This window comes from Euleptes europaea, chromosome 2 (assembly GCF_029931775.1).
Source record: "Euleptes europaea isolate rEulEur1 chromosome 2, rEulEur1.hap1, whole genome shotgun sequence".
NCBI lineage: Eukaryota > Metazoa > Chordata > Lepidosauria > Squamata > Sphaerodactylidae > Euleptes > Euleptes europaea.
In genome coordinates this window covers 95310285-95331471 of record NC_079313.1, presented here as the reverse complement: position 1 = coordinate 95331471, position 21187 = coordinate 95310285, and the positions used below count along the sequence as shown (strand labels likewise).

Sequence of the window (21187 nt, the reverse complement as noted above, 5' to 3'; positions counted from 1 at the left end):
CTAGTAGCCACTGATGGACATACCCTCCATTAATCTGTCATATTCCCTCCTAATGCTATTTATGTTTGTGGCCATCACTACATCGTCTGGGATTGAAGTCTACAGTTTAATTACAAGCAAGCAAGAAAGATATTACAATGATCCAGAAAAGCAGGGTCCCATGTCTGCAGCAGGTGATGGCACCTGGCATGGTAAGACTGGTGATTATTCTGAACGTATATGTAAAACAAAAACCAAGAGAGTCACACCAATCCATGGAAAAAATCAGAAGAATATCTGGAGGCACCAAAGACACTGCATCAATTTATTACAGAAATTCACCCAACAAATATTTTCCTATTGTTACACAACAGATAGGTTTTCTCCCCCCACTCCCACTGTTTCTTTTATAAGTGGAGCAAAATATTCGTGAAAAGCAATGACTAGAAATGCATCAGGTGAATTTTTTAAAATAAATTCATCAGTTGGCTCTTTGGCACCTTTTCATGTTTTATTTAACTCATACAAAACACAGCTTGATGTACTGGCAGCATATGGAACAAAATTTTACAAGTTTCTGAATCAGTGGCTGGCTAGGCAATAATTTATATATTTTCCCTACCTTCCTACATATTAAAGCTGCAGTGCTATATGTGTACATCCTTTAAGGCCCACTGCCATCAATATGTTCAGGATAAGAGTGTTAATAAATCCCATTTTCAGAATTGTATTTGCAACCTCCAGATGAGACAGTGTTATTTCACTAACAAAATTAAGGGACATCAAATGAAATGGAACTGTGGGGGGACATGAAGGTGGCTGGGAACTTAATATCCTATTTATGATCACTTCATTTAGGAAGCTTTGCTGTAAGAAAGTTTTTATTGTAATATACAATCCCAGTAATAGATAATTTCTATTGTGTTGCTTACCAACATATCCCGGAGTTCCACATGCTGTAGACATGATGCCATTCTGCTCCATTTTAGACAAACCAAAGTCAGTGATCATGATTTTGGAGTCCTCCTCAGGAGTTAGGTAGAGCAAGTTTTCAGGCTGTGGACAAGAAGCTGTTATTCCTCTAAACTAGCAAAGATTGTGCGATTGTGGCCTAATGAGCCCTATAATACAGTCACATTCAATACTGAATTCAGGATGGCTTACTTCTGATTAAGAGCTTCTTAAGCTGCCATCCTACTCCTACTCAGAAAGAGGAAACTCAAGGCTAAATCTGCATTGTGCCAATGTTTTCATTTGTTGCACACTTGGCTTATCAGTAGGTTAGGAATGGGAAGCATGAGAAATGGTTATTCAAACCAGAAATGGTACACATGGCATTCCAGTGCTGCTACTGCTCGCGGCTTCTTCCAGTAGTGTGTTAAGGCCATGGTCAACTGTGTCTGAAGATAATTCACAGTGGGTAGCCGTGTTAGTCTGTTTGTAGTAGTCAAAAAGGGCAAGAGTCCAGTAGCACCTTAAAGACTAACAAAAATATTTTCTGGTAGGGTATGAGCTTTCGTGAGCCACAGCTCACTTCTTCAGATACCTGAAGAAGATACCTGAAGAAGTGAGCTGTGGCTCACGAAAGCTCATACCCTACCAGAAAATATTTTTGTTAGTCTTTAAGGTGCTACTGGACTCTTGTGTCTGAAGAGTGTTAGGATATGTGGCTCAGAGCATATTGGTGGATGGCTGTAAGAGTCTATGGACCCCTAGACAGGCATAGCACCATTATTGTCAGGATACTAAGGCCAAAGGACTATACCTTTAGATCTCGGTGGACGATCCCATTCTCATGAAGATATTGCACAGCTTCCAGGACTTGTCGAATTACAACACTTGCATCTTTTTCAGTATATACACCTCGTTCTAAAATACGGTCAAATAATTCCCCTCCAGACACTCTGTGAAAGAAGACAGTTAGAAGAATCATTTTAAAAAATGCCCTGACTGAACTGCATGGAAGTTCAATTTGATTGTGGCTTAGAACTGCTGGAGTGTCTATGTGGAAGGAGATAGTTTTCCTGTGCGGCATAGCTTTCTTCCAGCTCTGTTCCCAAATGGCTCCTGAAAAGCCACTTCTTTGGAGAGGGTATTTTGTATTGCAGTGGTGAGTGGTGCTGAGAAACTTGTGCTCTATGGGTAGAGAAATCCTTCTGTTCACAGAAATGCTGCAGTGGATCCAAACCTATGGGTTTAGGCAAAAGAGAATTCCCTTGATTGAGTTTCATTTCCTTTCTTCCATGCTAATTTCCACACAAAGCACCACTGAGTAACTTGTTTACCAGTAATGCTGTCATTTTTTCATCTCATTTCTTAGGGAAGCGGTTGGACCATTGGATGACAATGGGAGTAAAGGAACTCTAAGGGAGGATAAAGCGATTGCTGAAAAACTAAATGAATTCTTCTCATCTGTCTTCACTGTTGAAGATACAGGGCAGATTCCTTCTCCTGAACAGAGATTTTGGAGAGGGGAAAATGAGGAACTGAGGCAAATAGTGGTAACAAGGCAGGAAGTCCTAGAACGTCTAGGATAGCTCACAAGGTGAGAGCACTGAATATGTTCTGCAGTCAGTTCTAAGACTGAGGTCTGACAGAACTGTCTGGCATACATAAACATGCATTACAGCCAACAATGGCTTACACATAGAATTACTCTATTTGGAATACATATAATTGGAAATAAATGGATGGAGATCCATGGAGCCTTAAGCTCTTAAACTGAACTATAGTATCTCTCTAAAGACTGGCGCTGCTAGAATAGTTTTATACTCTACACATAACGTTAAGCTTTACACATAGTAACAGCAAATACTGATTAATTACAGTATAGTTAAATCATCAAAGTGGCTCTTAGCTATACAGCAATGCTTACATCAAATGCATGCTTAGAAATGGCTTTCCCATAGCCTTTTCTAATCTGAACATGGGCTTCAGACCCAGAAACCTCAAACATATAGAGACTTTATGGTTTCATGACTTCAGTCACAAACAGACTGATGTTAAGAGCTATAGAACCAGCTTTAACATGAAACTATGGAACCAAAGAGATCTCTCCTACCTTTTCAAATACTAAAGGCATTGAAATAACAAAATAATATTTAGAGAATACCTGAAGGAAATCTAACTATTCTAAATGAACTTATAGAATCCTTACAGAAGCTCTGCAATGACATAACTGGGTAAAAGTATGTCTTATATTTAAATAATTGAAGTAGAATACTTATTCAATGCACTAACCATTATTTTACAAGATTTCTGTAAACTGTATTATTTCCTGAATGAAATATATACTTGGGAAACTCTCATACAGAGTCATAGAGATTGTTGATATTGCTAATATTGCTTGCATATAATTTGTTCCTGTTGAACTAACTAATATAGTTTTTATTTCTGTAATTATTTACATGCATATATTTTATGTGAAATAAATAATATTTTTATTTAAATAATCTTTTCATATTTTTACTGGAACAATTCAATAGAAAGTCTGTCTCGCGAGAGATAGAAAGTGTTGATCCCTGCTTAGTGGGTAACGGGCTGAGTAGATACGGATCTCTTTTTAGGAAGGGGTCAATTCTAGGAGTTGGGCTACCTTAACGGCACGGACCGCGACACACCTAAAAAAGGATATTACAGAGCTTGAGAAGGTGCAGAAAAGAGCAACCAAAATGATTAGGGGACTAGAACAACTGTCCTATGGGAGCGGTTAAGGCGCTTAGGACTGTTTAGCTTGGAAAGAAGGCGGCTAAGGGGAGACATGATAGAGGTCTATAAAATTATGCATGGTTTGGAGAGAGTGGACAGGGAGAAGTTTTTCTCCCTTTCCCATAATACTAGAACACGGGGTCATCTGCTAAAACTGGAGGGTGAGAGATTCAAAACAGATAAAAGGAAGTATTTTTTCACACAACGCATAGTTAAATTGTGGAACTCCCTGCCCCAGGATGTGGTGATGACTGCCAGCTTGGAGGGCTTTAAGGGGGGAGTGGACATATTCATGGAGGAGAGGGGTATTCATGGCTGTTAGTTAGAATGGATATTAGTCATGCTGCATACCTATTCTCTCTAGTATCAGAGGAGCATGCCTAATATTTTGGGTGCGGTGGAACATAGGCAGGATGGTGCTGCTGCAGTCGTCTTGTTAGTGGCTTCCTGGAGGCACCTGGTTGGCTACTGTGTGAACAGACTGCTGGACTTGATGGGCCTTGGTCTGATCCAGCAGGGCCTTTCTTATGTTCTTCAACTGTAATCTAAACAGGATTGTGATCATGGGTCTAGTGATTGCAAAAGTGAGAAATAGTGCTATGGCACTTCCAATCCCAACAGTGCAGTCATACTGTGTACTTTGGACCTCCTTGGTATTTCTGTACTGATTTTTTTTTGCTGATTTTATTGATTGTTGATATGTTTGGGGCTGTTTTTTATTGTTATACAAATGGTTTTAATGTATTTTATTGAATTTGGTGGGTTGATTCTGTTGTAAGCCGTTCTGAGCCTAGCGTTTCTCGGGGACAGTGGCATATAAGAACAATAATAAACAAACAAACAAACATTCAGTAGCTTGCTATGACATCTCTGATGATTATTTCAGAGATAAAATCTCTAGCATCTGTCATGATCTGGGTACCTTTAATTCTTCCGGACAGTCTCAGGGCACTATCCCAGCTCAGTTTAATTGCAATTGCTTGGACAAATTTCAGTTATTGCAGCTTGAGGGACAAATTGCTTGGAGTTCAGCCTATCATGTTGACCAAATTGACCCTTGCCCTTCATAGCTTATTACATTGAGATGGAGGAGATTTCTTGGCTGGGTCCAGGGAGTAGTGGATTGCTCACTGAAGGAGGCAGTAATGCCAAAAGGCTTACTGAGAGCAGTTTAATAACTATCATCCCTTTCTAGGGCAAATGGCTTCAGAGAGCAATGGTGAAGTATCTCCAGGCTTTCTTATATGAGACAGTTTATGTAGGCCCATTAGAGGAACAATGCTCAGTTCCTTAGTATTTGTGCTCCATGGTTCAGTCTTGTCCCCCCTTGTCCCCCCCCCTGAATTAATTCATTCAGAACATTTTTAGCCTTCCTTCCTATAAAACTGGCCTCAAGGTGGACTACAACTACATCCTAAAATGCAATTCATTTTGAACATGGCCACGAGCTAGAGAATGGACATTTGTCCTGTTTCTTGGGTTATGGTAAGAAGTGGAAGTGGTAGTAAGCATAGAGTAAAGAAAATGACCCAGTAGTAACGTGGGATGAAATGTACTCAAATCAATGTGCTTCAAACCATGTAGTAATTGTGCCTTATTATCTCCAAAGAACTAGGATCAGTTTTCAGTGCAGCTGTCTTTCTTGTGAACAAAGCTCTCTCTAGCCTTCCATGACATAATCTGATTTACCAACAGCTAATCTGCATGAAATACATTAATTAGACGATTGTCCCTTTAATCCAGGACTAATTAACATGCTAACCCATTTTCCTTTTTTAATTGCCACAGTATGGAATTACACTGAAACCTTCCAGCAAATCCCACAGTTTATTCCTTTTTAGAAAATTATGACCTGGTGAGGTAGTGGTGCAGAATCTATCAACGAAATGGGGTCTTTTAAGATCCACCTGCTGGCTCAACCTCACTATGAAGAACTCACTCCCACCTAGATTTTGTGTTGCATAATTGCTGATGCTTATTATAGATAGATTTTAATGACAGGTTAGAAATATCCCAGGATCACTTAATGATACTCGCATAGGGCTGATGAATGAATAAGTGGTATGCTGTTCCCCCCGCTTTTACCTAACCAATGGCAATTTTCTTTCATTCTCATGAATAGCTCTAGACCAAGCAGTTCCTGATGATAGGGAGGGAAACAGATGTGTGGATAACAATGAGGGTGACTGGGAACCAAAAGGGCAATATTTGATGGAACCACTAAAAATTGACAACGTATGAGTCCCACAGAGCAAGTTGTGAAGCCAGCTGCAGGGAATCTGCTTTCTTTCTCCTTGCTCTCAGTAGGTATGTTATAGACTACCTATAAGGCCAGGCAAGAAGCATGGGCCTGTTGGTATGAGCCAAAGGACAAGAGCACAAGGGCTCTTGGCCCATAGCTCTTTGCTTGGGGTGCACAACTGGAGCCCACCCATTGCAAGCAATGACTGGAAGAAGTTCCACCAGGGGAAGAGACATCAGTTGCTCAGCTGCTGCCCGGAATCAGCACTGATGCAGGACAACACCTGTCAGCACTGACATCAGCCCACCAAGATAGTAGCTCTGGACTGCTGCATGGCATCTCTGTGGATGGCAGCATGTGGAATCTGGGGGTGGGGGGTGTTAGTGATGCTGGGGACAATTTGTACCTGTGGAAGGATGTTTGGTGAATGCACTGTTCCAGGGCCAATGGGAGTTAGCAGATATAGGAGTGGAATCTTCCAAAAATGGCCAGTATTTGGCAAGGATGCTCGCTGCCTATTTAACCTCTATAGCTTCCCAAGAGACAATGATGCAAGGGCCCCTATTTCCTCCATCTCTTCGTAAATATTGTGCAATGCCAGACTGGTGGGGCACAAAACTGCATGCCTGTCTGGGTTGCTATGGGAAGAGAAAACTGATCTGGCTTGCATGACAAATGTGGTTGTAAGAACATGTTGTAGTGTGTTGCAACGAACTCTGTCTGGTCATGCAGTCCTCCACCAACCCTGCAAATGTGGTTGGAGAGGAAGGGTGGCTATTATCCTCCATGAATCCTTCAGTTTCCACAGATTACCAGCGCAAAGTACACTGACATTGGTTGTATGCTCCTGATGTTGGGGACTAAGGATATGTCAGGCATACTTCTTGTTTACCAGCTGCCTAGTTTCTTGGTAGGCACCTTTTTTTGAGTTGGCAGAGGTACTCTTGAATGTGGTCCTGGAGACACCTAGACTGATTGTTCTGGGGGACTTCAACATTCTTGCAGAGCATACCTTGCTGGGACTGACCTAGGATTTGGTAGCTTTTTTGACTGCCTTGGGCATGATTTGAGACTGCCCATGCATTTTCTGATGTGGTTCCAGGCTTATTGAATGGTCTGTCTGATGAGGTCAGGAAGGCTCCCACTGGCCTGGCATCCCACAAAATATGCAACACTGAATTATTCAGAAGGACATTTTTACAAAGTTAATAGGGTTTTATTATACTGGAATGGTTTAGGAAGATGCTTTAATAAAGGCTGTGGATTATACTATTTTGGTAGTATGTGCTCTCTGCTGATGCATGTATTACCCTGTTATGTAATTGTGCATTATTTAATATACTGTGTTAATACTCATGCTTTGTTTCAACTTCGTTCCAGATTTTTACTTGGTTTAATTTCCACAGTCGTAATCCTATACACTGCTTATTGGATGTCCCATCCTAATGACTGCACTGGTTTACACTGTGTAATTTATCTTCAGTCTCAGTGAGAAAGGTAGACTATAAATAATGTAAATAAATGAAATAAAGTATCCCATTGAAATAAATGGTCTTAGAAGGGCTTGACCTTGTTTGTGACTGCACTGTTAGTCTAATTTACAATTAAGGAGAAAGTTGGCTTGAGGGATCCAAATAATCAATTTTGTCCCACAAACATCAAACTGAAACTTAATACTCTACAGCATCGCTACTCATGTCTGAGTAATTTATGTATTTTTAAAATGTTACCCCAATGCCATGGGACTAGACACCAAGGTTTTGTTGTGACTTTCAAAGGGCCATCCAATAGGGGGACCTTTATCATGAAATTGTCACCCCCAGTCCTATCCTGGCATCAGTTTCAAGGGAAGGGCCAATTAAGCTAGCTTCATCACCACAGCTGCAGGCCTTTGAACATTATAGCAGTATGGGATGAATCCATAGGAAAATGGCTTTTGTTGCATCACCGTAAAGTTTTAAAGAGTATTTGTATGACATGGGTTCTTATTTGTGATTGTGGCCAGTGATCATCTTTCATGGCACCAGAGGTCACTGACATTTTTGCAACACAGTCTGTGAACTGATACTTACAGCTGCATGACTAGATAATAGTGGGTTGAGCTTTCATAAATGTCTTCCAGAGTTACTATGTTTTCATGCTTTATTCTGCAAAGAGAGAAATGGTTCACAGTGATAAGTCAAAAAGTATCAAACTAAAACAATCCCCTCCTGTGCTATATTTTTTTTTATTCTCACAGACATTTAATTATTTCAAAGTATAAATTCTGTTTTACACAGGATGGAGAAACACATTATTTTAATAGAATCATAGAGTCGGAAGGGGCCATACAGGCTATCTAGTCCAACTCCTTGCTCAATGCAGGTTCAGCCGAAGCATCCCTGACAAATGTTCCTCCAGCTGCTGCTTGAAGGCTGCCAGTGAGGGGCAGCTCACCATCTCCCTAGGCAGCCAATTCCACTGCTGAACAACTCTTACTGTATATCCCCCCCCCAAAAAAAAAATCCAGCAGGTACCTTTCCACTTGTAATTTATACCCAGTATTGTGAGTCATATCTTCTGCTGCCAACAGGAACAGCTCTCTGCCCTCCTCTAAGTGACAGCTTTCAAATACTTAAAGAGAGCAATCATGTCCCCCCTCAACTTCCTCTTTTCTGACAGTCCCAAGTTTCTCAGCCTTTCATCATAGGGCTTGTTCTCCAAGCCCCTGATCATCCTTGTCACTCTCCTCTGCATCCACTCAATTCTGTCCACATCCTTTTTGAAGTGAGGCTTCCAGAACTGCACACAGTACTCCAGGTGTGGGCGTGGCTTGACCAGTGTGATGTACAGCAGGACTATGACATCTTGCAATTTGGATGTTATGCCTCTGTTGATACACCCCAAGACTGCATTAGACTTTTTTGCCACTGCATCACACTGACTGCTCATATTTAGCTTACAGTCCACCTGTACCCCAAGATCTTGCTCACACACACTGCTACCCAGAAGTGTATTCCCCATCCAGTATGCATGTTGCTCATTTTTGTTACCCAGATATAGAACTCTGCACTTATCCTTGCTGATTTGTACCTTTTTCACATCTGCCACTTTTCCAGTGTGTTCAGATCTCATTGAATTCTATATCTTTCATCTGGGGTGTTTGGTACTCCTCTCAATTTGGTGTCATCTGCAAATTTACTGAGTAGTCCCTCCATCCCTTAATCTAGATCATTTACAAAAATATTGAAAGTATCGGGCCCAGAACCGAGACCTGTCACCCCACTGGACACCTCCCTACAGTCAGATGAAATGCCACTGAAAACTACTCTTTGGGTATGGTTCTCCAACCAGTTCTCTATCCACCTAATTGTCCTAGAGTCTAGTCCACAGTCCTCCAGTTTTCCCAGCAGAACATCATGGGGAACCCCATCAAACGCTTTACTGAAATCCAGATAAACAACATTGATGGTGTTCCCATGATCCAGTAACCTCATCACTCAATCAAAGAAGAAAACGGGGTTGGTCTGGCAGGACTAGTTAGGGACAAATCAATGCTGACTTCCCCAGGTCACCAAGTTGTCCTTCAGATGTTCGCAGATTGACCCCTTTAAAATCTTCTCCAGTATCTTCCCTGGGACAGAGGTTAGTCTGATTGGCCTGTAGTTTTCTTGGTCATCCCTCCTCTTTTTTCGAAGACTGAGATAACATTCGTTCTCCTCCATTCTCTTGACACATCTCCCGTCTACCTCCCGTCCAAGAGATTTTAAAGATAATGGACAAAGGCTCTGCAAGCTCTCTAGAAAGTTCTTTGAGCACTCTCAGATGCATACCATCTTTCCTGGGGGATTTGTACTCATCCAATGCAGCCAGATGCCTCTCAATAACCTCTCTGTCCATGTCAATCAGCAGCCTGGACACTGTGCCTTGCCTACTACCATCTTTAGATGAGCCTGTTCTCTTCTTCAAAGAAAAACTGAGGCAAAATAGGCACTGAGACTTTCTCTCTTTACTCTGTCAGAGTTTCTCCACTTTCACTCAACAGTGGGCCTATTGCCTCTTTACCTTGTGTTTGCTCCTCACATATCTGAATAAGCTTTCCTTGTTGTAGCAAGCTTCCCTGGCCAGCATCAGCTCACTGTGAGTTTTGGCCTCTCTGATGGCTGACCTACATTACCTAGCAATCCTAAGATAGTCTTCTTTATAGGCATGTCCTTCCCTCCATTTCTTAAACATGCCCTTTTTCTTCCTTAGCTCACCATGGAGTTCTCTGTTCATCCACATTGGCTTTTTGAATCCCCTACCATGTTTCCATCTGGTTGGAACAGTGTCATTTTAAGCTTGCAAGCGCTCTTGTTTTAGGAGAGTCCACCCTTCACCCACTCCTTTCCCTTCCAGCATTCTTGCCCATGGAATGACTCTCATCATGCCTCTGAATTAATTAAAGTCTGCCCTACTAAAATCTACCATATATGTCTGGCTACAAATTTCCTTGATCCCCCACAGCAAAACGAATTCTAGGAGGACATAGTCACTTCCCCCTAAGGTCCCCATCACCTTCACCCCATCTACCAATTCTTGTCTGTTGGTTAATATTGAGTATGGCCAAGCCCCTCATAGCTTCCTCCACCATTTGAAAACACCCAAATACTTTCCACTGGGCTGCCACCTGCCTCCTCCAGTATTTTCTGACAAGCAAACCCTCTCCTCACATACTGTGCCACTCTGCCTCCTCTTTGACCCTTAACAACTCATACCCACCCACTACTACATTCCAGTCATAGGAATCACTCCACTAAGTCTCTGTAATGCCTATTAAATCATATTCCTCTTTCTGCATTAGAAGCTCAGGCTCTTCCTTCTTTTTGCCCAAGCTTTCGGCATTAGTACATAGGCACCTTCAGCTTCATTTGACCTGACATTCCCTGGTGGGCATCTGCTGTCTGCTCTCCTTCATTGAAATCCCTATTTTGGTCATCTCCTTCCCCTCGTGATATCAATTTAAAACCCTCCTAACGAATCTCCCTAGGTTTCTGCTAAACACATTCTTCCCCGACCTTGATAGGTGAAGTCCATTGTATGCTAAAAGGCCATCTTCCAAAAAACCTAGCCCATGGTCCCAGAATCCAAATAGCTCCTGTCAGCACCACCAAAGCAGCCAGTGGTCCACCTCCATGATCTTTTCCCGTTGCATCCCTCCCATTATCTTCTGTTCCCGTTGCATTTTCAAACACTTTTGATCATTCAATGAACAACAACAAAATTTGCTTGATCTTCCAAAAGAAAGAGAATGTACTTCCCGTCTTGTAACCCAAACTGATGGCACTCATGGGTAGGGTTGCCAGGTCCCTCTTCACCACCAGCCCTTGATAAATGAGTGCCTTGTAGCCTCTAGTGAGCCCGTAGGGAGGTGATTGTAACTGGCTCTGTTTGAATGTACTTACTTCTTCAGCACAGCTATTTCGTTTTCCAGGTTGCTCTCCCGGGTGACCGGTGACTTTTTAATGCACTTTAAAGCAAAGAGCTTGCTGGTAGCTCTCTGCTTCACCAGGAAAACTTCTGAAAAGGCTCCTCTGTGAAGAAAGCAAAGTTGGAAGGAAGCTTGGTTTAACTGGTAAGTGGAATGCATATAGAAAAGTCAGTCACACAAATAGCCAACAAAGAACATACTAATAACACTCCTTTCAGAAGCAGATGGCCATTATTAATTAGACTTGATGATCTGGCAGCAAATTCAGTATATTCGTTGCATAAGTATCCCATGGGATTTGATCTTGTGAATGTTTTGGAAATTTTGAGAGATAATTGCGGTGTTAATCTATGATGGATATGCAGGCTGAGTGCTAGAACTGCAGATGAAGAGACCATAAAAGGTTCCTAGCTGGATCAGACTTGTGGTCCAACTAGTACAGAGTTTTACACAGTGGCTAACCAGTTACCTTTGGAGGGCCTACCATCAGGGCACAGAGGCCAAGGACTCTCTCACATGTTGTCACCTAAACTGGAATCCAGAGGTGTACTGCCTCTGGACATTTAGTCAGCCACTGATGTATCTATCCTCCAAGAATTTGATTTTTAATGCCATCTGTGCTAGCAGCCATCACTACACCCAGAGGCCTCCAAGTTAGGGATACAAAAGGTAACTAGCATGGACTTGTCAGACTCCTTAGCTCTTCTGGCACAAAGGAATCTGACATTTTTGTCTTGATAGTCTTAAGTCATTTCTGTATATCAGCTGGGATGACATAACTCTAGAGATGCTCCAAGGTCACCAGGCACAGCACATGGGTCTATGTTTTCTTGCACTATTTCTGGCATGGCATGTTCCTCACATAAGCTAAAAAATGTGCAAAGGAATCCTTTGCAACAAACGCAGGGAATCCTGGAGTATACTTTTATTTATTTTTTTCACACAGACAGCCTCACTTCATTTTGCTTATCTAGAACCAGTGGCGGACATACATTTTTGGGACCCTGAAGCTTGAACTGTTATGGGCCCCCCTTCACCACCAGCAACAATAGGGCAACATCCAATATTGCAAGGACCTCAAGGCCCAAATGGTGGAGAACAGGGTGGTGGGGTGGAGTCCTTGAACTTGGGCCATACAGTAAGCCCCTTCCCACCAGCAACGAGGTCTGAGTACCCACTGTTATCATCTTCAGTGGGGTTGCTCTATGGTAGATCTATTGGTTCATTCTCTAATAGAAAGTTAGAAGGTCCTCAGAGGGGGCTCGTTAGGATAAAGAGGTGAAAATCTGATTTTTGGTGTTAAAATGCACAAGAGAGATGAGTGCAGCCTCGATTGAGAATTCAGATGTCTTTTTATGGTTCCGACTAGCTCTAGCCTAACGGCTGAGCTATACAACTATTAAGCCATGCACCAACGAAGGATTTGAGGATCCAACTGCCAAAATGTAGACTATGAATAGATTCTGGCAAGCTCAGCAAGCCCATACAGCTGGGGGTTCAGGCGCTGCAAGCCCCCAAGTTTGAAATTCATTTGAATGTTGACCAATAGTTTGAAATCTGACCAATTACAAGGATATTTTCAAGCCATATGAAATTGGTATTAGAGCATATTCTAAGGTCAATATTAAATACTTCAACCCATTGGCTTATGATTCTATCACTAAAGTAGTCTTATTTTAATAACAAACACTTTAAAAACTCCATCGATTTTGTCGAAAAATCCACTCATTAAAAAAAAAATGCTCAGGGGACTCTGAAGCTTAGGGGCCCTGAAGCTTAAGCTTCATTAGTTTCATAGTAGATCTGCCACTGTTTGTACCAGCTCAAAAGTTTGAATGATCCTTATTCAAAAGTTCAAGGAATGTAACGATATTTCAGTATAACAACTAACTGTTAGAAATCAGAGTTGACGAATCGTGATTGTCAACACAAACAATTAACTCTTAACTGTCTGACAGAGATGGAACCCACATTGTATTCCCAACACTAACTCAAATATATGCATGATCCTAAAGGTTCTATGCATTTGGATGGGAAAAAAGAAGGCAGGAAAGGAAAAAGGGAATAACAGAAAAGGGGAATAACAAAAAACAGAACATATGACAAATGGAACTCAACAAACAGGATGCAGTGGGGATGTGAAACGCACAGTCCCAGCGATGCTCATGATGCAGAGCAATATAACCTGCCAGAACAACTTGCACATGTTAATACAGGAGATTTCGTCTTTGCCAACAGATGACAAATCTCTTGATTTACTTCTTAAAGATACCCCGTGTTGGTGACTCTAGGCTATTATAACATCACTGTGACGCCCACATAAAATTACACTGGTACCATAGCAACCTCTAGTAGTGTATGGGATGAGAAGAGGCAAAGGAAGTTAGACTGCTCCCACTGCATTTAATGGAGAGACAAGAGTTCAATCCCTGCTACTTCTAGTTAGACCTCAGGCACCATATGTTGGGAACAATGTTTTTCTTCCTGAAAGCAAGCCACTGCTAGAATAGACAATACTGAGCTAGGTAGACTGATAGTCTTATTCAGTGCAAGGTGGTCACTGTGATAAATGGGAATTTGGCAAAAAAAAAAAAAAAAAAAGGTACATAAACAGCCAAGAAAAATCCATAAAGCATGGACACAATATACATGCATACAAATTTAGGATATTTCTTATGTATTGCTAACTTTTTTCCGGAGGGTGAGAGATTCAAAACAGATAAAATGAAGTATTTCTTCACACAACACATTTATGCAGGGTCAATTTTGATGCTTGCTCAAAGCTGTTTTTTTTAAATGCGACCTTTAAAATGCTTATTCACGGTCCGGAGAAATTCCTCTCCCCCACCTGCTCCTTCGTTCCTTCCATTAGCAACCTACGTTTGCATAGCTGATGCACGGCTGTGAATTTTGCATGGTTCTTTGAGGGGATTCTTCGTGGTGAGGGAGGAGCAAACACAAAGCTAGTGTTAATGGGGCTCTTAAGAAATGCGAAGTAGGTATGCCCCGGCTTCGCAGTCACTCCTGAATGATGGTTCAGCATGCAAAACTAAAAAAAACCTGCGGGGCACTTCAGCCTGGAACGTTCTGCTAATTACCAAGCATAAATGGCCATAGTTAAATTGTGGAACTCTCTGCTCCAGGATGTGGTGATGGTTGCCAACTTGGAAGGTTTTAAGGGAGTGAACATGTTCATGGAGGAGAGGGATATTCATGGCTACTAGTAAAATTGGATACTAGTCATGATGCATACCTATTCTCTCCAAGATCAGAGGAACATGCCTATTATATTAGGTTCTGTGGAAGACAGGCAGGATAATGCTGCTGCAGTTGTCTTGTTTGTGGGCTTCCTAGAGGAACCTGGTTGGCCACTATGAGAACAGACTTCTGGACTTGATGGACCTTGGTCTGATCCAGCAAGGCCTTTCTTATGTTCTAACAAGTGATGCAAACAACCTGGAGGGAAAAAAAATCCTGTCCATTTAACAGAGGCTTAATGGGATGACATTTACCAGGTGATGTTATGTACCTTTATGCTATGAAAAACTGTCAATTTCCACACATAAATCCTCTGTTAAAGTGGCAAGACATTCCACACACACCCAGGTTGTAGCAACCACACTCAGAACCCTTAAGGCCAAACTAAAGGTGACATTTTTCCTCTCCAGGACTTGTAGTATAAATACACCAATTGGGAAAGCAAGTGTATGTAGTAAGGCAATCTGGTTGCCCCACTGAGTTGTCTTCCACAGAGAAAAACATGGAGGCAGCATGCTCAGTAAGACTTAAATTGGCTCAAAGAACTTTGAGTGGAAAGCCATTAGGACGATTCAATAGCACATGGAATTTAAAAATAAGCATCCATTCCATATTATTATTTAAAAATTATTTAACGGTAAAATGTAATGGACGGTATTTAGAATTTTAATGTTATGCAATACCTTGTACTGGACCCCTTGGTCTACTCATACCCCATCTTGATATTTCTAGACACACACACCCATGACACACCAGTTAAATTTCTTACTATGAGTCTGCTCTGAAATAGCTGTGTTTTCCTACTCACCTGCAGGAAGACCCAGAATGCAGTGGAAATAAACCATCACGGGAAACAAGCACTGGAATAAGCATCATGGAAATAAGCACTGGAAATAAGGCATCATGGGAGCGAGAGGCAAACTGAAGAAAGTAACCAGCTAAACTAAGGCTGCAATCCCAAGAACGCTCTCCTGGGAATATGCCCTTCTGAATAAAATGGGCTTACTTCTGAGTAGACCTGCATAGGAGTGTTCTCTTAGACTGTCAAATGTAGGCTTTTTGCTGGCTCAGTTTCTAACTTCTGCATTAAGTATGTGCAATGTTTTAGACCTGAGTCTAAGGTTGCTTTGTAGGTTATGACAGCTGCGATGAATCACCAAGAGATATTGTGATCCAAAGGGAGTGGAGTGACAATAGTGGAGAGGGAAGCATTATTTTACACTGCAGCCAAGCTGCCTGTCTGGGAGGTGTATATACCTGCAGGTTACTCAGACCCCTGCATGGGATCCCAAATAGAAAACCATCAGGTAAACTCAGCCTCAGAAGAAACTTCTCTTTTGGCCTCTGGCCTTAGTTACCTTCTTCTTGCATAACTGATTTAGACCAATAAAGGCTTAATTAAGACTTGATAGATTCCATCCTGTTTATCGAAGAACTCTCTTCTACAGGAGGAAGTTTATTTTTAACTTGCTAAAGCTGGCAATCTTGTTAAAAGGTTTTGCACAGGCAGCAAAACACGTGGCCACCCATGGTATAGCTGTCTGTCTTAGCAGGTTAATAATGATTAATTCTCACCTCTTCTTGAATCGACTGCTTCAAGGGCATTTCTGCTGTTGAGGTTAGATCCGCTCCTTTCTAAAGTGAGTCAATGTATTTAATAATTGATATATTTCATTTCATCCAGGCTGTTCTCAGGAAGGGGGGGAGCCCCTAGTTTCTGCTGCAGCATATTTATGTTTGATTAGTGGCAATATTTAGCAACGCTTGTGGCTTCCTTTTCTCCTCATAACTACGTTTCATTTTGAAGTAGAAAAAGAATAGTAATCTGGATATAAACGATCGCACCCTTTCTTTCTGCCTCTTTTCCAGTCTGAGCCATGTATTTGCCTATCCATTGCTGGCAGAAGCAGCAAAGATGGATATATAAACTTAAGAAACTTAAGAATTGTTTGTGCTCAAGACTGTTGTCATAAGAGCAGAGAATAAAAGAAAGAATCGATGGACCGTACAATAACGTCTCAAACTTAAGAAAAAAATCTTCACCTTTACATCTATAGATACATATAGAAATAACAATTAAAATTAACAAATTGAGGTCTTCAGTTCACTGACATTTAAAAATATATATATAAAATGTGTGTGTGTGTGTGTTAAGTGCCGTCAAGTCGCTTCCGACTCATGGCGACCCTATGAATGAAAGTCCTCCAAAATGTCCTATCTTTGACAGCCTTGCTCAGATCTTGCAAATTGAAGGCTGTGGCTTCCTTTATTGAATCAGTCCATCTCTTGTTGGGTCTTCCTCTTTTCCTGCTGCCCTCAACTTTTCCTAGCATGACTGTCTTTTCCAGTGACTCTTGTCATCTCACTATGTGACCAGGTCAGTTCAGGCTTGATTTGATCTATAACCCACTGATTTGTTTTTTTTGGCAGTCCACGGTATCCGTAACCCTCTCCTCCAACACCACATTTCAAAGGAATCCTCATCAGCATCTGTAGTTGGGGCATAAACTTGAATGATGCTTATGCTGATAGGCTTTCCCTGAAGTCTGATTGATATTATTCGGTCAGAATTTGCATTATAGCTCCTGACTGCCTTTGCTACATCTTGCCTCACTATTAAAGCAACTCCGTTTCTTCTCTTTTTGTCATTCCCTGAATAAAACACTTTGTAATTTTCTGACTGAAAATGTCCTAACCCAGTCCACTTTAATTCACTTACTCCCAGGACTGAAATGTCCAAATGTTCAATTTCTTGTTTAACAATTTCACGCTTACCCTGATTTATGCTTCTCACAACCCATGTTCCTATTATATGCGTCGAACAGCTTTGGACTTTCCTTTTGCATCTATTCATGTCAACCACTGAACGTCCTTTTGGCTTTAGTCCAATCACATCATTAAGAATAGCACTACTCATACTTGTCCTCAGCTCTACCCCAGTAGCAGATTGAGTGCCATCCGACCTGGGGGTCCCATCTTCCAGCACTATATCTTTTTTCATTTTGGATTGTCTCATCATAGGGTTTTCAAGATAAAGGTTAGTCAGAAGTGGTTTACCAGTGCCTTCTTCTGCGTAGTACTAACCAGGGTTAGCCATAGTGGCACTGCCGTCGTCTACGAAAGATCCTCCGCCAGTGTCACCTTCCACTACTGCTGCTGCCCAGTAGCTAACCTTCAGGGATTCCTCTGCCCCCATCCCCATTGGAACTGCCTGTTCTCTTCTGCAGATGTGGCCATTGATCCCTTAAGGGGGTGGATGCATCTTCGTCTGGTGTCTCAGCTGTGGCCATTCTGTCTTGAGTGACTCTGCTAGGAGTTTAGTCTCTTGATAGAGTCTAGACCCCTTACAGTATTGCTCTCAGCTTCCCTGACACACACAAACCCCCTCACCTCATTAAGGTGTGCATCCAGAAGGGGGATATATAAAATACCTAGCTGGAATTCATCACGCAATCCATGCCACCAACATGTCCCATTCACACACACAACCTAGAAGTTGTACTTTTAATTATCTGCAGCCCTTTCCACTGATCAGCCAGCTCCCATCCTTAAATCCTATGTGCTGACATCTGAACTGCTTAAGCAGTCCAGAATCATCTTGAGCACTCCAAGACATCACTTCCTTGATTGCTAGGATTCTGAAGAAGAGTTGGTTTTTTATACCTTGCTTTTCTCTATCTTTAAGGAGTCTCAAAGCAATCGCCTTCCCTTTCTCTCCCCACACCAGACACCTTGTGAGGTAGGTGAGACTGAGAGAATACACACAAGGTCACGCAGCAGGCTGCATGTGGAGGAGTGGGGAAACAAACCCGGTTCACCAGATTAGAGTCCACTGCTCTTAACCACTACACCACACTGACATCACAGTAGCTCAACCAATAGCTAGAAGGTTTTTTGAAACTGCAGTCTGTGACTCCCTCCATTTTGCTATTTCTTTGCCATCAAAGTGCTTTAAGATAATGTTCACACTTGAATGGGCGTCAGAAAACACATAGAAACAGCAACCCATGATAAACCTTGGTATGTGGAAGATCATAGCAAAGGGGAAAAAGGAATGTTCTGCCCTTCCTTTGTTCCTCTGCTTACCTGCTTCTTCCCATGTGACCTCCCTGAAACCAATTTGAAGACAGACCCAGTAATTTCTTCCAGCAGCTCTTAGCTGGGTTTACATAGTCTAGACCCTGCCCTCAGAACAGGTACCCCAGACCTTAGGTATGTCCATCAAATGCTTTTTAATTGAAAGGGGACTCCACAAATAACCCTCAGCTTTCTAAGTGCAGCTGAAACTCCTTCTGTAATTGCCTTAATACTTCTGTTTAGAACTGTGCTAGACACTATGGCTTGGATCCCCCAGGGAGTTTCTACTGCTAGAAGGATTTTCACCTGTGAAGCGGGACCTTCTTGTCCCCCACCGTCTAGCTGCAGCCCCCAAAGCCTGCTGAAATGTTGCTTCTGGTGAGGAAAAATTGCGTTTCATGGCCATTTGGGGCTACAGTAGAAAGGGGAAGGTAAGAGAACTGTACTCTGCTGATGGAAAAGCTCCATGGAAGCCAACCCGATAACCAGAACCATGTTAGTTTCCCTTTGGCTTCTGAACATTCACAATATGATACGCATCTGTTTCCAGCTTTCCTATGCATCCATGAAGAATAGAAATCTGCCATGTGTGCATTCAAAAAATAAAATGAAAGGGGAGTTAAGTAGCAAAGAGCTACTAGTAGACAAATATACATAGGAATGCAGCCCTTGGATATTAAACTGCCCTAGACAGCAGATCCCGCACTTGTACAGTGCACCTGTGGACATGCAGAAGATGAATCATCATAGATGTTAAGGTTTTGGTGCAATGCTGCTTGCTCCTTCTCTAGTTTTCACATTATTTTTAATTATCTTATCTGCACTACCTAGTCACACTTCCCCACTGAAAACACCCACTGCATTGGGAGGGAATCAGAATTTCTAGCGTTATCTTTCCTCGCCACCCAAGACAGTAGGAAATCGTCAGCCTCCAGATCAGATGCTGTGGCATCTGTTCCATGTTTCATTCCTAAACAGTTTAAGATAATTACAGCTCCACATTTAGTCTACTTGAATCAACAAGCTGGCACAGAGGAAACAAAAGCTCCCACAAGCTCTCTCTTCTATATTGCGCTGCAGGGTTCTGGCTTTGCAAATCTGATCTCATCTCGAGGGCTGACTAACCATGGCTGCATCATAAGCTAAGACCCTATGCACGTAAAAATATGAGTGAACAAGGCAGAGTTAATGTTATATATAATTAACAGGATTTAAAGAAACAGGACTTTATCCTTTCATAAGCAGAGCCCCTGTTCTGTTCAAATTCAACTGTGTCTTGGTTTCAGACCAAGCCAATTTGAATTAGACGTTTGTTCTCCAAATGATCAACAATGACATTCATAACCCCAAGCTTCTTCTATCACATTTATTTCAGCTCCGCTCAAGCTCTTTTGCCACTTAAATCCACTTTGACCCTTTTTGTGACTGGAGGGGACGGTACCTGATGTTGAAACTGTATTTTTAGCAGCTCTCTCTCTCCATTCTTAGGGTTGCCAACCTCCAGGTACGTACATAGAAACGTTTCTTCTCTTGGAAAAGTTGGACCTTTATTCAAGGCACTGTGAATTTCTTTGAGACATGCAAGGCTGATGAAGCCTCGTTGGTGAAACACAATTAATACCTGGGATTTGCGTCCTTTTATGCGGTCCTGCTCAATTTCGACCTGTGGGTCCCACTTGATGTTGGATGTTACCCTTTCAAGGGATCTTTGCTAGCTACGGCATTACGAGTGAAACAGAAGAGATTCACCGTACTCTCAAGACTGACTGAGCTTGCATATCTGCTGTGGGACTATTTTGTGAAATTCGGTTGTTGTATATAATTGTATATATTGTTGTTCAGTACCACACTTTGTTCTTATACACTTATTGCATGTTATTAGATACTTAGCTGTTTTTGTTGCTTTATTCTTGTCATACATATAAAATTGTGTTTGCTTAAATATTGTGGGTGCTGTAGCTTGTTTTCAGTTATTCTCATTACAGCGCCGGGTGATTCTTATTTTGCTCAACCTCCAGGTACTAGCTGGAGATCTCCTGTTATTACAACTGATCTCCATCCAATATAGATCAGTTCACCTGGAGAAAATGGCTGCTTTGGCAATTGAATTCTATGGCATTGAAGTCCCTCCCCCCCAAACCCTGCCCTTCTCAGGCTCAGCCCCAAAACCTCCCACTGGTGGTGAAGAGGTGGCAACCCTATCCATTGGTGGCAACCCTATCCATTCTGCGGTTAGCTATGGAAAGGATGGCAGGAGATTAAAGCTCCTCTTAACTAATAGATTTGGATAACTGGTGGCCCATGTACAGTCAAGATTTGCATACCCTACAATATATCATTAAAAAAAATAAGTTAAATAAAATGTATTCTCATACTAGGGTTCACTTGTTTATTACTTCCCACCCCATTCCAATCCTGAAGGCTTTTCTCGGCATTGATTTATTCTGCACTGTCCTGCTCTGCACTGGCTTCTG

At 41.9% G+C, this 21187-nt stretch overlaps 1 protein-coding gene across 1 annotated transcript in view; it reads right to left on the bottom strand.

The window, feature by feature from the left end:
* The window catches only part of CAMK1G (calcium/calmodulin dependent protein kinase IG), an 85532-nt gene that overhangs the window by 12943 nt on the left and 51402 nt on the right, over positions 1-21187 (bottom strand). The window contains exons 3-6 of the mRNA XM_056844324.1: positions 11353-11481; positions 8002-8076; positions 1745-1883; positions 912-1035 (exon numbers count right to left, since the gene is read on the bottom strand). Of these exons, the coding sequence (XP_056700302.1) occupies positions 912-1035; positions 1745-1883; positions 8002-8076; positions 11353-11481 (467 nt within the window). The remainder of the gene's footprint in view (positions 1-911; positions 1036-1744; positions 1884-8001; positions 8077-11352; positions 11482-21187) is intronic.